Genomic DNA, 18,048 nt, shown 5'->3' with positions numbered 1-18,048 from the left:
GGATGATATGAACCGCCTGCAACAGGACATAGATAGGCTAACAGAATGGGCAGAGAGGTGGCAGATAGAATTTAATTCTGGCAAATGTGAGGTGATGCATTTTGCAGAAGGAAGAGGGAGAGACAATATATACTTAATGGCACAGTTCTAAAGAGTGTGCAGGAATAGAGGGACCTGGGGTGCATGTGCATCGATCTTTGAAGGTGGCAGGAGATATTGAGAGAGTGGTTAGTAAATCGTATGGGATCTTCGGCTTCATAAATAGAGGCATTGAGTACAAAAAAAGGGAAGTTATGCTGAATCTTTATAAAGTTCTGGTTAGGCCACAACTGGAGTATTGCATCCAGTTCTGGTCACCACATTTCAGGAAGGATGTGAGGGTCCTTGCGAGGTTGCAGAGGTGATTTACCAGAATGGTTCCAGGGATGGAGGATTTTGGTTACAAGGTTAGGTTGGAAAAGCTGGGTTTGTTCTCCTTAGATCAAAGGAGATTTAATAGAAGTGTACAAGATTATGACAGGCTTAGATAAGTTAGACAAGGACAAACTGTTCCCATTAATAAATGGTACAGGACTAGGGGACACAGATTAAAGGTTTTGGGCAAATGATGCAGGGGGAATATGAGGAAGGACTTTTTTGCGCAGCGGGTGATAATGACCTGGAACTCACTGTCCACAAGGGTGGTGGAAGTGGAGATGATCAATGAATTCAAGAGGAAGTTGGATGGCCACCTGAGAGAAATAGACTTGCAGGGCTATGGGGATCGAGCTGGGGAGTGGGACTGACTGCATAGCTCCATGGACAGCCAACATGGACTCAATGGCCGAATGGCTGCTTCTGTGCCTTAAATGATTCTATGATTCTGTGTAATTTTCCCCATCATCAGCATTTCAAGACCATAGGAAATAGAAACCTCACTTTATATATGATTACTTATATATCATTGGCTGATAACTGCATCTCACATGATGCTCCTTGCACATATTGATGTGCAGAAACTGAGTTTATTGCCAAGTGTAAAGACATACATTTATAGAAACAGTGATTTATACTGGATTTAATAGAAAACAGCTTACTCATATATGAATTTGAAGTATTTCCATTTTATGAAATGCCTGATTACTGTGAGCAGGAAAAAAGCCGTCAAAAATATATGTAGAACCAGTAGCATTCCACTTCCTCCCAACACACACATGAGCTCTATAACATACTTCAAGCCTTGAGCTTTAAACTGGCATATTTACTACTTGCCATTATGTTGTTCAATGAATTTTCTTATGAAATGAGGATCAACTCAGTCCATACAAAACAATTCTTCATCTGAAGATTCGTAATATTGCTATGCATGGTCTAATCTTGTTGAAGCTATCATGTGATAAGATTAGGTACCATGTAGTTACTTAGAGCATTATTGGCAAGGAACTATAATGTGATGCAAGGAATCCTAAAGAATGAGAAAATATATATTTAACAAAGAATAAAAGATTCCGTTGAGGTGCTATTTCAATAGCTTTTAGCTGAAGATTGTACATTTGATTTTGGAAGATGCCCATTCTGTTCTGGTTGTTTCTTCTTACTACATTCATTGTTTATAGATTAGTAAATATGCTTTGTCCACTACATAAGGAAACAGAACTTTGTTATCTTGTTGGACAGGTTGGCACTGCCAGGTATATGGCACCTGAAGTTCTAGAATCTCGTGTTAACTTGGAAGATCTTGAATCATTTAAACAGATGGATATTTACTCAATGGCCTTGGTTTTATGGGAGATGGCTTCTCGATGTGAGGTCATTGGAGGTAAGATTAATGCCAAATCATCAAATACTTATTTGTGAAATGATACAAAGAAAATGCTATTGTATGCTAAAACAGTAGAGAAGTGTAAATCCTATAAATATTCTGATGTAAAACAAGAACAAAATCTTACCATGAATGTTGGTTCTACTGGCTTTCAATGATAAATTGTCCCGACACAGCTATAGTACTGTTCCCAGTATCTCTCATGGTTACAGGAGCAAAGGATGCCAATATCATAACATCAGTATCTTTTTATGCATATTCCCCATTTGTATCTGCTCTGTATCATACCTGAACTCCTATGTTACCTGAGCAGTGATTTTCTTGGTTTATTTAATATATCCATGAATCTGAGCTAGCCTATTTTAAATAGGGCTAAAGCAGCTCAAATCCTATCATAAAGAAGACCAAACAAGGTATATCTGAGTTGTATTACAATCAATGCAAATGAGAAAGTATGAGTTATATAGTTAGTTTGACCTTCTTAGATAATCTTCTGCAACTGTTCGGCCGGGATTTCTGTGAGCCGACGGGGAGGAGAAGGCGGGACTGGAAGCAGGTGGCCATGGTTGTCCTGCTCCAATCCTCATTTTTGGAGCAATTACGAGCTGGCTGGCCAATTAATGACTGGCAGATGGGGTGGCCAATCATTCACCGGCCGGAGGCGGGGACTGAGGCAGCAGCTATGCCATCCGCTGCCGTGGTCGGATGTGCTGGCGCCATCTTTAAAGAGCTAATGGCACTGGAACGCTGTCTCACCTTTGCAGCAGCCTCAGACCATCTTGCCCCAAAAGCCTGTGACCACCTTTGCAGCAGCCTCAGAAGACATCCAGCTAGCAGTGTGGATCCGCAATTGGAGGAGAGCGAATAGGTCACCGATGTGGCCTTCTGCCGCTTCCCCATCCCAAGGTTGCTGTTGACCGGATCCACATGCCCGCACCTCCCTCCCTCTCAGGTTCTCCTCCTCGCTGGAGGACCCGCCTCTTGAATGGATGATGCCCATGGCACTTGGGCACTGCTGGTCTGAAGGGCCACTCTGCCAATTGCTTCCTCAACACTGCCCACCCCACCCTCTCAATTGACTCCCGTGCCAGAAATTGATGGCGCGATGGAGGCTTGACTCCAGATCCCGGGCTGTTCAACTCCCCCTCCTCCACGCAAAATACTCTGGCTGTGCTGCACTAGCCTTCCGGTGAAGGTGAACTCCCTGACCCCATGGCTGCCAAATGCAGCAATGACCTCAGCTGTCGCCCTGCTGCCGCCCTTAAATAACTTCTGGGGCTCCATCACCCCGTGCACTTCTTATAAAATTCAAATAGGCACATAAAATGCTGTTCAATTGGGCCTTCAACAATCTTAACATGCTCTCAATTGCTGGTTTTGAAAAAGTGCGCGCCATTCTCACTCAACTTGTCGCCTACTGCTGGTAAAATGCCGACCTGGCATGATGATGTCATATGTCCCTCCTGACGCCACCCTATGCAATTTTACAGCCGCTCCCCCCCCCCCCCCCCCCCACAACCCCCATCCCCCACGGCTTCCAATGCTGTCTACTTCTTGGCCACAAAATCTCAGCCTTGGTTGCTGCATTTCCATTGCAAACACTTTCCCAGCTCACATTAATGCTGTTCTTGATTACTTAACAGAGTAAGTTCAATGGGCCAAGGTTAAATATGCCACCTTATTTCTCTTTCCTTGATTGAGCACAGAGCTTTATCAAGTACCTATTCAGAACAAAATAAACTGACTAAACCTATCCAAATCAGAGGGCTGAATTTGGTCTTGGTCAGTAGCACAAAATGAGTGAGAGTGAATCAGCAGCTGATTCCACATCTTGCTTGATTTTCTTTCACATTGACTTTATTAGTTATATACATCATTTTCTTTACAGTATAAGGTGCTGGTAATGTGGATGGATCTGTAAACATCTGGGAGGTGGGTTGACAATGTTGGACCTTCATCGGACACTGATTTGGCAGGTGGGGATTTGTGCATAATGGATTGGCTTTTTTTCCTTCTAATTCCATTATTATATTGTCATTTTCCATCTTTCTCATTTCTTCTGATCATCTTAGCTATTTTGCTTTTTAACGTCTTTCCATTGCCTCATCAAGATTATCCTTTATATCATCTATTCATTTCCTATTGTAAGCTTTTTAACTCATCAACTAAAGGCCTGCTATCTGACCCAAACCCAACGGGACCCGACGACGTGTCGGGTTCAGGTCGGGTGGGACCGCTGTTCCGGGTCTGGCCTTTGAGTTCGGGTCGGGTCAGGCATGGTCCGAGTCGGGCTGGGTCTGGGTTTGGGTCGGATACACACAGCAAGAATTGCAGGCAAGTGTTAAAAGTTAAAAACTTACCTGAGCTGCAAGTCCGGGACGTCAAGCAGGGAAACTCTGAGTCTACGCAGTGAGCGTGTGAGCGTCTCTATGATGTCATCACACTCATGCTGCAGTTTCCTGAAGATTGGGAATCGGAAGATAAGTAAAGGGAACATTGCAGTGATCGGATCGGGCTCGGGTCAGGCTCAGGTCGGGTCGGGTTTGGGGGGAAAATGGAGGGACTCGAGCCAAGTCAGGCTCGGGTCCAATGTGGTTCCGTCAGGTTCGGGTCGGGTTTTTTTTTTGTGACTTGAACAGACCTTTACCATCAACATCCTTTCTGGGATTACAGTTTCTGGTGTTTGTTCTCTTTATTTCCAACTAAAATGAAGTCAATGGAAAGAAATATCAGGTGAGACGTATAATGGGCGGCCGATCTGCAACCACCAATTTCCAACGTGGTGGTGAAAGTTAAATCTACCCCTCTGCTTACACACTTTGGATAAACACCACAGTCCTCATCATAATACAGAAAAGATTGAAAGGATGTTCCACAGGAAAGTGGAACTCCAGAAAACATATGCTTTTATTCCATTAAATTTATAATTCATAAGTCCAATCCTATTACAGGCAACTTTATGACAATATCTTCATTTTCAGCCAATATTAGCCAGTTTGCTTCTTGCATAGTGATGGTATAATTAATAGTAATGTAAGTATTATTATAATGGAATTTCATTTTACACATGCTTATCTTACTACATGCAACAAGTCACTTTGTCCCTTTTGATGTACTGAATCCAGCTGGATCCCATTGTAATGTCAAGTTATTTATACCTAAACTGCTATTGAATGTATTATAGTTTAGCTCTTTAGTGACATCTTGAGGTAATGTCATGTTAGAACAACCCACTTATGCAGAGCTGTACCAAAATGTTACACAAATAATATGTATTATGATTAGCCAGTATATTTTCTCATAGGGAATATTAAAATACATTTCACAATTGTTTTCTTCTTTCTTAAATAGACAAGTAAGCTTGAGTGTTTTGAAAATTATATTTTACAAATTGATTTTTAATTCTCTTATCTCACTTATGTGAGTGAGAGAGTTCTATTCAAAAATATGAATAGAATTCTCAGGGATCATCACTGGCTGTTTCCTGCTTATTAAACATTTTATTTTGTATTTTTCCTAAATACATGTAGATAAAAACGTGAAAACAGGGAAATTGTTCCAACATTTTGCTGAATATTTGAGAAAATACTGTATCAAATATCAATCAGTAGTATGTTTTACTAGATAAAGCTTTACAGGTGTTGGCAGACCCTCAGGCACTTCACCCAAGTGGCTATTATTTATGAGTGAGCTTGGTGATGGGTGTCCACAGGCTATTCTACTGTGGTATCATGCTCCTACATAATGAGTTCTCACTAAGGTTATAGTAAAAGAGTATTTAAAACTGTTACAAAGATTGACTACAGTATTTTTGGCTGCATTTGGATGAGCAAAGGATGTCAAAATTGTAATCTGAAATCTTATTAATGTCCAGAATCGATATGTACAAATTTTCCACTAGACAGTTTTATTTTTCTAGCAGCCTCAATGACAGCAGGCTGGATCTGTTCCCTATGTGCTGCACTTCTAAGAGAGCAGGCATTGATTGATCAATCAGTAGTATGTTTTACTAGATAAAGCTTTACAGGTGTTGGCAGACCCTCCAGATGTCCATCCTTCCAAGCTAACATTTTGACAAATAGCTAGCAATTTATTTTTAAAATAAAGCCAGCAATATAATGGACTGGATGCAGCTGACCTATGCGGAATGTGTAAGGGGGCAGAGGCAGGGATCCATGGCAGTTAACCTTCTGGGAAGAAGGTGACACCAAAATACGAACGAAAGCCAGCGATGCTGCATAATGAAAAAAAAACAAACCTTGTACTTCAAAATAATCATGTTGTAATTTTACTAATATAAAACTGTTGTACAATGACATAGAGTTGTGATCCCTTAACTCACCTGCACCACTTTTGCAGTCCTCAGAATGAAAGCTTCAGCCTCCATTGCACAGTGAGCCATACTATAAAAGAAAAAGAAAACTTGTATTTATTTAGTGCCTCAATCATGGAGCAAGGACCCACAAAAGGCAAATGAAGGAATAGCCAGACAATCTGTTTCTCGTTGATCCATCTGTTGATACAAAGCAGTCATGACACAGGCAACGCTAAAATTGAATTGGCACTTAAAAAAGATAAAAGTAACTCCTATATGTAATTTTTATAACGTGTTTTATGAGAACCACATTTCATTTTGAGAACTGAACTGCTTTTACATATTTCAAAACACATTCACTCTATTATTTACAGTCATTTTGTAATAGCTGTTCACTCTGCCTGGTCTTTCATCTTCAGATGAACACTGCAGGTCAAGGATAAACCTCAAATATCAAGATTGTGTACAATGCAGGTGTATACAATTGGCGTTTAGTCTGTGATGTATGTTTGAACTGGGCTAAGTAATTATCCCAATTCAGAATTTTTTTAGGGTATGTACAGATTCTTTCTTTTGGGCCTCCTTATCTCGAGAGACAATGGATACGCGCCTGGAGGTGGTCAGTGGTACAGATACTTTTTTGAAATTAGGCAGGAAACAATAGGAGCAGCAAAACTGGAAGATAAAATACTTTGTTCTTTTCCTATCTGTATATTTGCATATTCCAAATATCCTGTAAATACAAGGTTTTAAGGTGGATATCCTTTCCAATGTAGTTAATTGGGATTCATGCCAGATAATATTTTGATTGACATGTTATAACTTGAGGTTAACCTCTTTCAGTATTCATTTTCTTAAAACACCAGTAAGGGGACACTGGGTCGCCCCAGTGCCTGCTGGTGCTGCTGCTTATAGCTTCTCCTACCAGGAGATCTGCTGTCATGGTATGTCATGCTTGTCTGTCTTGCGCCATCCTCACACATCCACTGTAGCTCATCTGCAACTGCTCTGTGATGTCTGTCATCCAACTACACCTAGGTCGACCCCTCTTTCTGCTGCCTTCCACTTTGCCCTCTAGAAGAAATGTCTGTAGCTTTTCAGCTCTGATCAAATGGCCAAAATACTGACATTTTCTTTTCTGGATCATCATCAACCTGAGCAAGGAGAGGACACGAGAAGTCATTGGCGGATAGGATCAAAGAAAACCCTAAGGCTTTCTATAGGTATATCAGGAATAAAAGAATGATAAGAGTTAGAACAGGGCCAATCAAGGATAGTAGTGGGAAGTTGTGTGCGGAATCAGAGGAGATAGGGGAAGCGTTAAATGAATATTTTGCGTCAGTATTTACAGTAGAGAAAGAAAATGTTGTCGAGGAGATTACTGAGATACAGCCTACTAGGCTAGATGGGATTGAGATTCACAAGGAGGAGGTGTTAGCAATTTTGGAAAGAGTGAAAATAGATAAGTCCCCTGGGCCAGATGGGATTTATCCTAGGATTCTCTGGGAAGCCAGGGAGGAGATTGCAGAGCCGTTGTTGTTGATCTTTATGTCGTCATTGGCGACAGGAGTAGTGCCGGAAGACTGGAGGATAGCAAATGTTGTCCCCTTGTTCAAGAAGGGGAGTAGAGACAGCCCTGGTAATTATAGACCTGTGAGCCTTACTTCGGTTGTGGGTAAAATGTTGGAAAAGGTTATAAGAGATAGGATTTATAATCATCTTGAAAAGAATAAGTTCATTTGCGATAGTCAGCACGGTTTTGTGAAAGGTAGGTTGTGCCTCACAAACCTTATTGAGTTTTTCGAGAAGGTGACCAAACAGGTGGATGAGGGTAAAGCCATGGATGTGGTGTATATGGATTTCAGTAAGGCGTTTGATAAGGTTCCCCACGGTAGGCTATTGCAGAAAATACGGAAGTATGGGGTTGAAGGTGATTTAGAGCTTTGGATCAGAAATTGGCTAGCTGAAAGAAGACAGAGGGTGGTGGTTGATGGCAAATGTTCATCCTGGAGTTTAGTTACTAGTGGTGTACCGCAAGGCTCTGTTTTGGGGCCACTGCTGTTTGTCATTTTTATAAATGACCTGGATGAGGGTGTAGAAGGGTGGGTTAGTAAATTTGCGGATGACACGAAGGTCAGTGGAGTTGTGGATAGTGTCGAAGGGTGTTGTAGGGTACAGAGGGACATAGATAGGCTGCAGAGCTGGGCTGAGAGATGGCAAATGGAGTTTAATGCGGAGAAGTGTGAGGTGATTCACTTTGGAAGGAGTAACAGCAATGCAGAGTACTGGGCTAATGGGAAGATTCTTGGTAGTGTAGATGAGCAGAGAGATCTTGGTGTCCAGGTACATAAATCCCTGAAAGTTGCTACCCAGGTTAATAGGGCTGTTAAGAAGGCATATGGTGTGTTAGCTTTTATTAGTAGGGGGATCGAGTTTCGGAGCCACGAGGTCATGATGCAGCTGTACAAAACTCTGGTGAGGCCGCACCTTGAGTATTGCGTGCAGTTCTGGTCACCGCATTATAGGAAGGATGTGGAAGCTTTGGAAAGGGTGCAGAGGAGATTTACTAGGATGTTGCCTGGTATGGAGGGAAGGTCTTACGAGGAAAGGCTGAGGGACTTGGGGTTGTTTTCGTTAGAGAGAAGGAGGAGGAGAGGTGACTTAATAGAGACATACAAGATAATCAGAGGGTTAGATAGGGTGGATAGTGAGAGTCTTTTTCCTCGGATGATGATGGCAAACACGAGGGGACATAGCTTTAAGTTGAGGGGTGAAAGATATAGGACAGTTGTCAGAGGTAGTTTCTTTACGCAGAGAGTAGTAGGGGCGTGGAACGCCCTGCCTGCAACAGTAGTAAACTTTAAGGGCATTTAAGTGGTCATTGGATAGACATATGGATGAAAATGGAATAGTGTAGGTCAGATGGTTTCACAGGTCGGCGCAACATCGAGGGCCGAAGGGCCTGTACTGCGCTGTAATGTTCTAATTCTAATTCTAAATCAGGAAATCTAACAAAAGTGCCCCCTTTTTCGAGACGCACAATTAATAAATCCCAAATCATAGGATAGAAAGCAAATTTAACAAATTAATTAATATTATTATTTTCCTTAACCACTACACACTCCAGTCCCTGAGCTCCCCACCAGTCACAGAAGGCCTCAAGTTTACTAGCGGACATCGTGCGCATCTTCTCCAGGGCCACCCAGGCACGGAAAGCCATGGAAAAAGAGGCCAGCAGCTTGTGCAGCCATCTTCCAGTATTAGTTTGGCAAATGCAATGACTTTTATCAAACAAGCAAATGATCAAGGGTGTGGGTAATTTAAGCAGCAGTGCTTTGTGGGTGCAGTTCTAAGAGGTGCCTGGGCATTGAGCACATGCACTGTGTGATGTACTGTATACTGAGCCATAGGAACTAGGAAGATCTGACTCCCAGGTTTGATAACATGTCTGTGCTCAACTATATGATCTCAAAGCCCAGCAGAATTGCCATGGTATTTCTAGGTTAGGGAAGGGAAAGAAAGCATTTCTAGCCACTACCCAGTAACCCCTGTTCGAATTATAGGCAGTAGGTCAGGCAGCATCTGTAGAGAGAAAAACAGAGTTAAGAGGCAGGATTTTTAGGCTCCAATGGGGGCAAATACAGAGGCAGACGGGTGCGAAGATTTACGTCGACAGCTGGCTGCCAGTTTGCCAGCATCATCCCACAAACAGGCCATTTCCACAGAGGCGAGATGAGGGCAGCAGGGCTACCCACCTGCAAGTAGTGAGTCGCCATTTATGGGTATTTAACGGCCACTTAAGGCCTATTGGCAGAGGCCAACTGGGATTTTCCAGTCAGCCTGCGGGTCCCTCGAGGTGTCGGGGCTAGGCCAGCTGCCTGGAGGTGGCCTCCCGATGGCAGACCGGGGGTGGGGGGGGGGCCAGTGCTCCAGGCAGGCTTTGAGGCCCTCCCCGCCTGCCTGGCCGCAGCTGTGGCTGCAAGCTGCCCCTGTTGAGGGGTTCCACTCATCCAGTTTATTGTCCTCCTAGTCAAGGTGAACATTACCATCATTATGGCCGGGACTTTACAAAGCTCCCAACGTCGGGCTCCGTGGCGTTGGGGTCCGGAAAATCATTCCGACGGCGGCCCACCACAGAGCGCGACAGGATTAAAATATTCAAATTTACATCATTAGTGTATGGGATGTTGGGAAGGGGTGACCTGTGCGTACTTTGTTCCATTTGGGGGGAGCGGGTGTGTGGTAGGTCATGTGTGGAAAGTAAGTGCTTTGGGGGGGGTTGGGGGAGGAGACGGTAAATAATGAATTTAATTGTTACTGGGGAATGGGAAAGGGGTGGAAGATTTTTAATCAGTACAGTGGGGTGGGTATAACTTTTAAAATTTGAATTAGTCGGCAGGGCTTTAAGAATGGCGCCAGTGCTTCAGCACTAGCAGCTGACGGCATTGCCAGCATCGGAGCGCCTGCCCCATCCACATGATTGAAGGGGGTGGTCCAAGTGGCATATTATTGTGGGTGTTGGCACGCCAGTGCACAGCCTGCCATTTTTTCGCGGGTGCATAAAATCCAGCCCTATGTCTTCCAACCAATTGAACTTACATGGTTGCTCAAGTCTCAAGAAGACCTCAAATAATATTAACATTTCAAGTATTCATTACATTTGGTAATATTTAGCCCCTAATATTGACTGTAACAACTACATTCATATAGAACTCCTCATGTAAAAAGGATGTCTCACACTGCTTTACAAGAAACACCATTAGTTTTCATCTAAAATATAGCAACAGCTGGATATTGCTGTGTTAAAATGGAGATGAAGTGCATTCATAAATAATGTCTTTTTAATTTTCTTTCAGAGGTGAAAAGTTATGAATCACCTTTTGGCTCAAAGGTTCGTGAGCATCCATGTGTTGAAAGTATGAGGGACATTGTACTACGGGACAGAGGTCGCCCTGAAATTCCCAGCAACTGGCTGGTACATAAAGTAGGTGAAGTATAAGAGAGAATCGAGCATTAACTCTGCCAACACAAGTTTTCTTTGTAAGTCGAAATGGTATTTTAGGAATTTGACAACTACAGAAGAAACAACATGCCTTTTTGAGAGTTAGCACCATTTTTTTCTGTATATAAAGGAAAGGGTGGTGTTAAATATATATTGTAGAATCAGTATGCTTCTTGTCAATGTAGACATTTTTACTATTGAACTAACTCATTAATTTTGTTTTTTCAGAAAATATGATCCTGTACCACTTTTCAAATATGTTAATATTCTCCATGAAAATCAATATTTTTGTCTCAGATCTTCTGAAGAGTAAAATCCCTAATTGATGGCTATTTATTGTATAGTTCATTGTCTGATAATATTTAGATGAAGAGCACTTTTTGGTGGTTATGTTGCATATTGGAGACCAGTTTTTGGAGCTGCTCAGCTTTACAATCTGCAATATATAACTGGGGTAGATTGATCTAACACATACAAGGGGGATATATTCAAGGAACCAGAACCTGGAAAATTGAAATACAGATTAGACTGAGACTGAGACACTGGGAGATTATCCTTCACCTTTGAGTTAGAGGTACTCCAGAGACTTGAGTACTTGGGCCTCGAAATTCGATCTTGTAAGTGGTAGTTTTTCAGCCTCATAAGCGTCCAACGTCGCAGGCAGGAAGTGTACGTTGTGAGCTGCAAGTGCACTTATTGCCATATTGGTATAGCTAATAAAATTGGCATCTAGGATGGGGCCCATGACTGAAATAGATGTTAGGCCCTTTGCATATGCAAATATGGAGCTTAACGCCTATTTGAAGCCTTCACTGCAATCGTGGTTTGCCCAGAGGCAGTGGGCACTGGCACCAGATGCACTCAGGATAATCAGGTCCACAACTGGCCACACAGAGAGTCGTCATGCAGACCCCCACCTGCCAAGAATGAGGCATATTAATTTTTTCATATGAACATTGATTTTAAACTGTTGCTGGAGTGAAGACAGGACTTGTTAAAAAAAATCGCCAGACAATTGGCTGGAAAAACATCTGCATACTAACAGACAGTGCTTGGAGAGACGAAGGACTATTCCCTAGTCCACTTAACCAAGCCACCGGACCCACGGAAGACACGTAAACCTCAAGAGAGAAAAGACTCCGACCTTGAAACAAGTTGAAGCGTGCACTGGGCCCCAACGAATTGCAAGTCTGACCGGCAACCAAAGACTTCACATCAAACTCAAGGGAGAGTAAAATAGAAACCCATCTATTGCCCCAAACTTTCCCCTTTATTCTTCTCTACTTTTCTGTCTCTATCTGCGTGTGTGTTTATTGCCTATGCACGCTAGCATGGTCGCGTCGTATATTCGTAGTCGGCAACTGGATTAGAGTTTAAGATTAATAAACTTCTACCTTTCTTGTTTAAAATCTAATAAAACCTGTCTGAATTGATTTCTTTGCCTTACAATTGGAAGGCGGTGAACAAAGATTCACTGAGGGGGAGCTAAAACACGGTGTTTTTAAAAAAAATTGAACCTTGTTACGGTTAAACCAGGCAAAGTCTGAGAGGGAACCCCCTAGACCCTTCTCAGCTGGTCATAACACAGTCCCAAAAGTGACTGCCTATTAGGCCATGACCAACAAGGTAAGATTTTAGAACATACTAGCCAGACATCACATTAAAAGCCCGCCTTCTTTTCCTATCACTTTCCATTCCTTCCCTTTGTTACTATTGTTTTAGAAGTGGCTGTTCTAATGGGCTTTCAGAATTCTCCTCCAGTTTGCCCAGGTTTCATTTTACTTTCTTTATTTCTCACACTCATTGTTCTTTGACCGGACAGCAAGGCACCCCATGATCTTAATGACTTTTAAAATCATAGAATGATGCAGCACAGAAGGAGGCGATTTGGCATATCATGCCTGTGCCAGCTCTTTGGGAAAGCTAGCCTATTAATCCCAGTCCCTGTTCTTTCGCCATAGCCCTGTATTTTTTTCCCTTCAAGTATTTATTCAATTCCCTTTTGAATGTTTCTATTTAATCTGGTTCCACTACCCTTTCAGGCAGTGCATTCCAGATCACAACTCGCTGTGTAAAACAATGTTTCCTCATGTTGCTTCTGGTTCTTTTGCCAATCACCTTAAATCTGAATTCTCTGCTTTTGACTCAGTAGCACCCCACAATTTTGTTGCTTTCTCTTTATCTCTACCATATGCTTTTTTATGTGTCGATTTATATCTATCCTTCTCTCTCCTTTTTGGCAATATTCTAGACATGGAAACCGCACTGATAGAATTTCGCCTGTTCCAAAAATACATAAGTTATTTTCTCTGCCTGGGTAGTTTTTTTTATAGCAGCTGAACCCATATGTAGTGGTTGAGAGTTCATCTTAATTTTTATACAGAATATAAACTGTATGCTGTAAATAGTAGAAAACCCAATAGTTTGCCCATTTCAGACTGCTTGCAATCATGATGTCATATTTGGCCCAAGATAAGCTTCTGACCGCCTATTCACACCATCACTAAAACCGCCTATTTCCATCTTTGTTACATTGCCAGACTCCGCTTTTGCCTCAGCTCATCTGTGCTTTTTTTTTATTCATTCATGGGATGTGGGCGTTGCTGGCTAGGCCAGCATTTATTGCCCATCCCTAATTGCCCTTGTACTGAGTGGCTTGCTCGGCCATGTCAGAGGGCATGTAACAGTCAACCACATTGCTTTGGGTCTGGAGTCACATGTAGGCCAGACCAGGTAAGGACAGCAGATTTCCTTCCCTAAAGGACATTAGTGAACCAGTTGGGTTTTTACAACAATCAACAATGGTTTCATGGCCATCATTAGACTAGCTTTTTAATTCCAGATTTTTTATTAATTGAATTCAAATTCCACCTTCTGTTGTGGTGGGATTCAAACCCATGTTCCCAGAGCAATACCCTGGGTCTCTGGTTTATTAGTCCAGTGACAATACCACTACGCCACCGCCTCCCCTTAATGCTGAAACTCTCATGCCCCCGGACTTGACAATTCCAATGTACTCCTCGCTGTTCTACCACATTCTACCCTCCATAAACTTGAAGGCTGGGATTTTATCCAGTTGACAGGGTTCTCGATCTCCGGCAAGAGCACTGCCGAGAACCCCATGTCGCCCCTTCTGTGGGAGGCCTGCCGAATCATGTGCCAATTAGGCACTTAAGGCGACAGCGACGGGCCTTCCACGGGAACAAGGACCCCGGAGACAGATGTCCCACTCTCTGAAAGCTGCCAGCCAATCAGAGGCCGGCAGCTCTTTAACTGAGCACCACCGCGAAGGTGGTGGCTGCTGTCGGTGGAGCACCCACCCGAAACTGAAGAGCGGAGCTGGCCCCAAGTCACAGGTAGGTCAGGGCGGGAGGGCTCTCACAGAGTGGGGGTCGCGGGGCATGGGGGTGGCAGCAAGAGCTTCAGGGTGGCTCTCAGTGGGCCCCCCCTTCCCGATGTCGGGTCCCTCAATCAGTCACTAAGTACCTTTTAACAAGGGACCCCACCCCCCAACCAACTGCAACCCACACGGTTTTTCTTGCCGTGCTTCCCGTGTGGTGACTAATTGCAGTGGCAGTTGATTGAGGCCCTTAATTGGGAATGAATTTTCCCTTAAGGGCCTCAATTGCCAGTGGGACAGGAAGGCTGTTCATAGACCTTCCCTCCCCGGACTTAATCTCCAATTATATGCTCTCCCCACCTCCGAACATGCCGGGGGAGAGCATAAAATCTCCCCCGAAGTCATCCAAAACTCTGCTGACATGTCCTAACTTACACTAAATCCTGTTCACCCATCACCCCTGATCTTACTGGCCTACACTGGCTCCCAGTTAGGCAATCGCTCAATTTTAAAATTCTTACCCTTGTTTTAATTTCCCTCTATGGCTTCACGCCTCACTGTCTTGGTAATCTCCGGCAGCTGTGCAACCCTTTGAGATATCTGTGCTCCTCTGATTCTGGCCTCTTGGGCATCCCCAATTTTAATTGCTCCAGCATAGGTGGCTGTGCCTTCAGCTGTGGAATTCCCTCCCTAAACCTCTCCGTTTCTCTACCTCTCCTTCTTCCTCTAAGACACTCCTAAAAAACCTACCCTTTTTGTCATCTGCCCATATATCTCCTTATGTGGATTGGTGTCATTTTTTGCTTTCTAAAATTCCTGTGAAGCACCTTGGGATGTCCTATCGTGTTAAAGTTGCTATAAAAATATAAGCTGTTGTCATTGTTGCTGTTTAGGAGGGATTGAAATCCTAAAAGAATCTCTAGTGTGAGGCTGCCGTGTGTGAGTTAGCATCCACTGTGATAATGTTTGTTTTCCCCATTTCTCTGTCTCTTTTAGTATCAGAGAGGTGAGGCTCCACTTAAAAATAAACTAGGTGCTTTCAAGAGAATACTGTATAGGAAGTGAACACATCACATTATAATAATTACATTCATCCTCTCCATTGTCACTGAGAGTGCCTGATATTCCAGTTTGCTGTGCTGGAGGAGGTGCAGTTCTCTTCGTGTTTGGAAGAACTGCTGATAAAGGAGACTGAAAAGGCTGGTCTCCTTGGGACTGTAAAACATAAATAAAAATTAGTATTTCTACTAGAAGTAAAAGTTTTTTTAAACACTATTCGGAGAAAGTACCTCCACACACATTACCCCCTTTCTTTAAGGTACTCTTACTTTCAACATTTTAACTGTTTGGATCTGGGCATCATGACATTCATGGGCAGGCTCTTATATTTACGTTGTTAAAAACAGCATGCTTAGTTCTGCAGCAGAATCACAGACCCACGTTTTCATGGTCCATGATTTCACCATCAAGATGAGGGAGCTTATTTTGTGGGGAGCTTGCTCATGGACGTCAATCTACCAGGATCTGAATAGTTTAGTTTAGAGATACAGCACTGAAACAGGCCCTTCAGCCCACCGAGGCTGTGCCGACCATCAACTACCCATTTATACTAATCCTACACTAATTCCATATTCCTACCACATCCCCACCTGTCCCTATATTTCCCTACCACCTACCTATACTAGGGGCAATTGCTAATGGCCAATTTACCTATCAACCTGCAAGTCTTTGGCATGTGGGAGGAAACCGGAGCACCCGGAGGAAACCCACGCAGACACAGGGAGAACTTGCAAACTCCACACAGGCAGTACCCGGAATTGAACCCGGGTCGCTGGAGCTGTGAGGCTGCGGTGCTAACCACTGCGCCAATGTGCCGCCAATAGAGTGCCTTTAAAAGAGGCTGTTATATGGTAATTATTTGAGGTATTTCAGTATAACATACAAACAAATCATTTTAACCTTGTTTAGTCGTAGACTGAATACTTAATGAAATGGCTAATTAAAGTCCGTTGACTCATTATTATAGTATGATCTAAGAATATGGCTGTCCAACATAGAGTGTTTGAGTAAATGACAGTGAGTTGTTGGAATTGATGCAAGTATGGTCTCAGTTAAAATCAAGTAGCACGAACCATAGGTGAATATATGTTGATTATTTTTCTTACACTCTGGTAACTACTGTGTATTTTTATTGTTCCTTGTACAGGGCATGCATTTCCTGTGTGACACTATAATAGAATGTTGGGACCATGATCCTGAGGCTCGTCTTACAGCACATTGTGTGGCTGAGAGGGTCAATATGATGGTACAAATGAACTGTGAAGATTTCCTCAATAACAACACAGGCAATGAAGCAAGCAAGGAAGGGGGTTCTAATCTCTCAGATATTGGAAGACCTGTTGAACATAAAAATATCGAACTAGTCACGGATATGTGAACAAATTCAAGCACCAAGAGAAGCAAAAATTTTGGACTGTTTGTACATGAAAAATTACAAATGACTGAATTCCAAAATAAAAAGAGGATGTCACATGAATAAAGCTGCATTGAAATGGTGCATTATTAATAACTTTATTTGACAAGGACAACATGGTATACAGCGGACTCCAGATAAGTGCATACCTGATCTAAGCAAAATTCCAGTCAGTACATAGAACTGCAGAGTACCAAGTTGGTAATATTATACAGAATTCCTGATTCAGTCATAATACTTAAAATGTACTATTACATTTCCTATCTGGATTGTGAGAATGATCCAGATATGGCAAAATTGCTGGAGATAATGAATATGCCGGTACAGCATATCACTCACTTTTTCACACAGCAGGTTCCCTGTAAAAGATTACATTACACTTTGTATAATAAAGGGTTTCAACTTAGATTTAGTTTCACTCACATGATTAAATGGAACGAGGCGTACATATTATAAGTGGCTCCTTCAGAAGTAATAAATATTTTCTGGAAGTCATTTTCCAAGTAAAAAATGCATTGGCAAACTGGTTACACATTTGTTGGCTAACTTGTTTGTTTATAATGGATTTAAATCATTAATGTGCAAGCACTGGAATAGCATATTGAACTCGACTCTTGCACATGACAAGGTAAACATGCTGCCAATTTACTACCCAAGACCAATTTCACCCCCAATGTTCATAGTTACTAGTTATTAATAAGAGATAACATGCAAAACCAGCTTGTTGGAGGTCTTATATAAAATTTTGGTGATGAGAGCCTTCGAAAATAAAAGTTTGTTGTTGGGTTGTAACCTTAATGCATCTTGATATGGAGCTAAGATATTAGAACAACGTTATACAAAACTGGAAGCAGAAAGTTGTAATTTTATAATGAAATAATTTAAATTTGTTTATAGAATGTTTTACCCTACTTTTTGGTAGTAAATTTTCCTCTGAAGATTAATACAATTGTTACTATTATTATGTGAAAATACTGGTACTTTACATTCTGTCGAATTCATATGTATGTTCATAACAGCAGAGAAAATGTATTGGAGAAATTTAAGGGAGTAAAAGCCAACAAATCCCCAGGACCTAATGGCCTGAAGCCTAAGGTTCTAAAAGAAGTAGCTGCAG

The 18,048-nt window shown here is 42.3% G+C and overlaps 1 protein-coding gene across 1 annotated transcript in view; it reads left to right on the top strand.

Moving 5' to 3' along the window:
• The window catches only part of tgfbr2l (transforming growth factor beta receptor-like), a 122,123-nt gene extending 105,150 nt beyond the window's left edge, over positions 1–16,973 (top strand). The window contains exons 5-7 of the mRNA XM_068034494.1: positions 1,657–1,798; positions 10,973–11,100; positions 16,665–16,973. Of these exons, the coding sequence (XP_067890595.1) occupies positions 1,657–1,798; positions 10,973–11,100; positions 16,665–16,895 (501 nt within the window). The 3' untranslated portion in view covers positions 16,896–16,973. The remainder of the gene's footprint in view (positions 1–1,656; positions 1,799–10,972; positions 11,101–16,664) is intronic.
• Positions 16,974–18,048: the final 1,075 nt, after the last annotated feature.

Source organism: Heterodontus francisci, chromosome 7 (assembly GCF_036365525.1).
Source record: "Heterodontus francisci isolate sHetFra1 chromosome 7, sHetFra1.hap1, whole genome shotgun sequence".
NCBI classification, from domain to species: Eukaryota; Metazoa; Chordata; class Chondrichthyes; order Heterodontiformes; family Heterodontidae; genus Heterodontus; species Heterodontus francisci.
This window is presented reverse-complemented; position numbering and strand designations above follow the sequence as displayed.